This window comes from Orycteropus afer, unplaced genomic scaffold (assembly GCF_000298275.1).
Source record: "Orycteropus afer afer isolate SDZICR_OR568_19922 unplaced genomic scaffold, OryAfe1.0 scaffold00925, whole genome shotgun sequence".
NCBI lineage: Eukaryota > Metazoa > Chordata > Mammalia > Tubulidentata > Orycteropodidae > Orycteropus > Orycteropus afer.
In genome coordinates this window covers 402,054-405,189 of record NW_006922512.1, presented here as the reverse complement: position 1 = coordinate 405,189, position 3,136 = coordinate 402,054, and the positions used below count along the sequence as shown (strand labels likewise).

Here is a 3,136-nt window from a genome sequence, read left to right as displayed (position 1 = left end):
GACAATTAATAAGGAAGACCAAAGAATTTATGCTTTTGAATTGTGGTGTTGACAAAGAATACTGAATACACCATGGACTACCAGAAGAACCAACAAATCTGTCTTGGAAGAAGTACAACTGGAATGCTCTGTAGAAGCCAGACTTTGTCTCTTGTACTTTGGTCATGTTGTCAGAAGGGACCAGTCCCTGGAGAAGGATGTCATACTTGCTAAAGTAGAGGGTCAGTGGAAAAGGGGAAGGCCCTCAACGAGATTGATTAAGACGGTGGCTTCAAATGATGGGCTCAAGCATAGCCAAGATAGTAAGGATGGTATTATATAAGGATGGTATTGAGTATTATTTCACTCATAGTGTCACTATGAGTCAGAGCCAGCTGGATGGTGCTAACAACAACAGTTAAGGATCTATCATTTCATCACTTCTATCAAACATTATCGATTGTCTTGATAAGTCCTGTAATTTAGAAAAGTAAATAAAACACACACAGATTATTAGTCAAAAATGTTATAAAATCAGAGAAACTCTTAACACAAGTATGGAAAATGGGCATTGAAGCAAGCCAAAAAAGCAGATATTAACCACAGCCTTCTCTAGAATTCTGTGGAGATATTTCATCAGTATACATCAATATGGTCACACCAGTCCTTTATAGTTGGTGTCCAATTTAGTTGGTTGATATTCTGTCAGTATCTGTACTGAACTGGCTGATTTTTTAATATACATGTTTTTGCCAATTTTTACTTATCCCACCCTTAAGGAATCCTTTATCATGTTGTCAGATAGGTTTATCTTCCTCACCTACAGAGATCTTTCTCCATGTTTTGGAGGTGAGAAGATATTTATGATTGCTATAGGGAGAACCCAAAAGATATTATACTATACCTGTGCTGTCCAATACAGTAGCCACTAGTCATATGTGGCTATTTAAATTTTAATTGAAATCAAACTAAGTTAAAAATTCTATTCCTTAGCCTCATCTCAAGTACTCAATAGCCACATATGCCTATTGGACAGCAGAGTTATAGAAAATGAACAGTTCTATTGAACAGTACTTAATCTATATAATTAGTCTTTACCATTTTTTGCACAGTGGTCAATATTCTTCACACTGGATAGATAATTTCCTCTACATCAAGGTAAGATCTACTCAGAAAAGAATTGCCATGGTTTTACCTCTTGGCCATCTCTTTCCTCAAAGTGTCTTATAAGAATCTTTTGATTGGACTAGTCTTTTATTTTCTGATTATACTGAACTCAATATAAAAGTTCTATAATTGTAACTCATAAATTAAACATTTCTTTAGTAATCTAGTCACAAATTATTATTTATATTCAATTTATTATTTGAAGAGACATTAGTTACCTATCAGGAGCTCTGGTGGTGTAGTGCCTAACGCATTTGACCACTAACCAAAAGCTGGAGGTTCAAACCCACTAGCCACTCCTCAGAAGGAAGATGGAGCAATCTACTTCAATAGTGATACTGCCTCAGAAACCCAAGTAGGGGTTGCTATGAGTTGAAATCTACTCGACGGCATATAACAACAACAGTAGTTACCTATCAGCATGTATCTTTGAAAATTTTTCTATTCTCAAAGATAGCAGAATTTTCTATTAGCAACTGTTGAATTCTAGGCTGTTTTCTACTACCTCTGCTTTGGTCCCTTGGTTGATCACTTAGGATCAGAAATGAGAAAAATCTTTTGTATGTGTTCTTGTTTATATCAGGTTCCAGGAAGGCATATCATGTGGGCACCCAATTAACAAAAAAAAAAAAAAAAGGATTTTTCAACACTCTGCAATTTTCTGCAAGAACAGTGTCATTGGCTATCAATTGGAACTATCTTTTTGGAAAGTAGTTAGTGTTCTTCAAATATAATCATCTGTTTTTTAATTCCTGGAGCTTATTTGGCCATCTTTTTTGGGCTTTTTGTCCTTGGGATGGCTCATTTTCTATAATAAAATCTGATGGCTCATTTCCTAAAATGAAAACTAAACTTATTATCTCTTTAGAACTTGAAACTAAAATTTCAAATGGCACCAGAACCTTCATACTAAATGCATTACTGCTGTTTCCCAATTACAACCTTGCAAAGGCCCTCGAGGATTATTCTAACATCTACCATGAGAAGGCATTGTGCTACCGCCTAGAACACCCTGCTCCTTACGTAGATTGTAGTAAAATAAGTAAGTATCTTGTGGGCCCCTAAATCTTTTGGGGATTATTTGCCTCAGATTCAAACCCTGGGAGATAAGAAGAGTCAGGATTCATGTTTCATCATTTTACAAGGCTGGGATAAACCTCTATAAATATAATGAAGCCTCAAAAGAAAATCCAAGGTAAAATTAAAGGAGTTACCAGATACAGAATAAGAACTACTGATAATCATTCACCAAGTCACTTCACATACATTATTTTGGATCTTCACAACTCTTCAAATTATGTGCTGTCATGCTCATTTTGAGAAAACAGTGTGCCCTGTATCACACAGCTTCTATGGGTCAGAAATAGAAATCAAAGTTTATATTCTCTCATTGTATAATGCATTCTCTTTTTGGGAAAGAACCTCTAGGGGAAGGGTCTGTATTGTAATTGTATTTCATTTACTTTTGTTATTCTCATTACCACCACAACAACAACACATAGTCTCTCACACTCACGTGCCCACAAGCTATAATACATTCCCCAGTGTCAATATTGTGCCTTGCACATAGGAGGGACTCAAATGATTGTTGAATAAGTAGGTAAAGGTAGGAAGTAGTGATTTGGGTGATGAAGAATAGCATGATGGATTAGAGATCTAGAAATGAAAGTAAGAGAAAAAGTCCAGCCAAGATGGGAGATAATAATATTTTTTTAAAAAAAGATATAGTCCAATTCTGAAGTAAACTTTATATTTTGCATTTGAGTAATTGACATATAAGGAAGAAATTGGACATTAGTTTTTGGGTAGCACAAATGTTGCAATGTTAGTTCTGCAGGGAATAATATTTGCATAGTCATAACAACATATTGTTGTTGTTGTTGTTGTTATGTGCTGTCGAGTCAGACCCGACTCATAGCGACCCCTCCTTGGGTTTCCGAGGCAGTATCACTATGGAAGTAGATTGCCCCATCTTCCTTCCGAGGAGTGG

General features: G+C 35.8%; 1 protein-coding gene across 1 annotated transcript in view; it reads left to right on the top strand.

Annotated features, from left to right (window-relative positions):
* The window catches only part of LOC103212350 (phospholipid-transporting ATPase ABCA3-like), a 259,404-nt gene that overhangs the window by 138,521 nt on the left and 117,747 nt on the right, over positions 1–3,136 (top strand). The window contains exon 11 of the mRNA XM_042783340.1: positions 2,018–2,188. Coding sequence (XP_042639274.1) covers positions 2,018–2,188 — 171 coding nt within the window. The remainder of the gene's footprint in view (positions 1–2,017; positions 2,189–3,136) is intronic.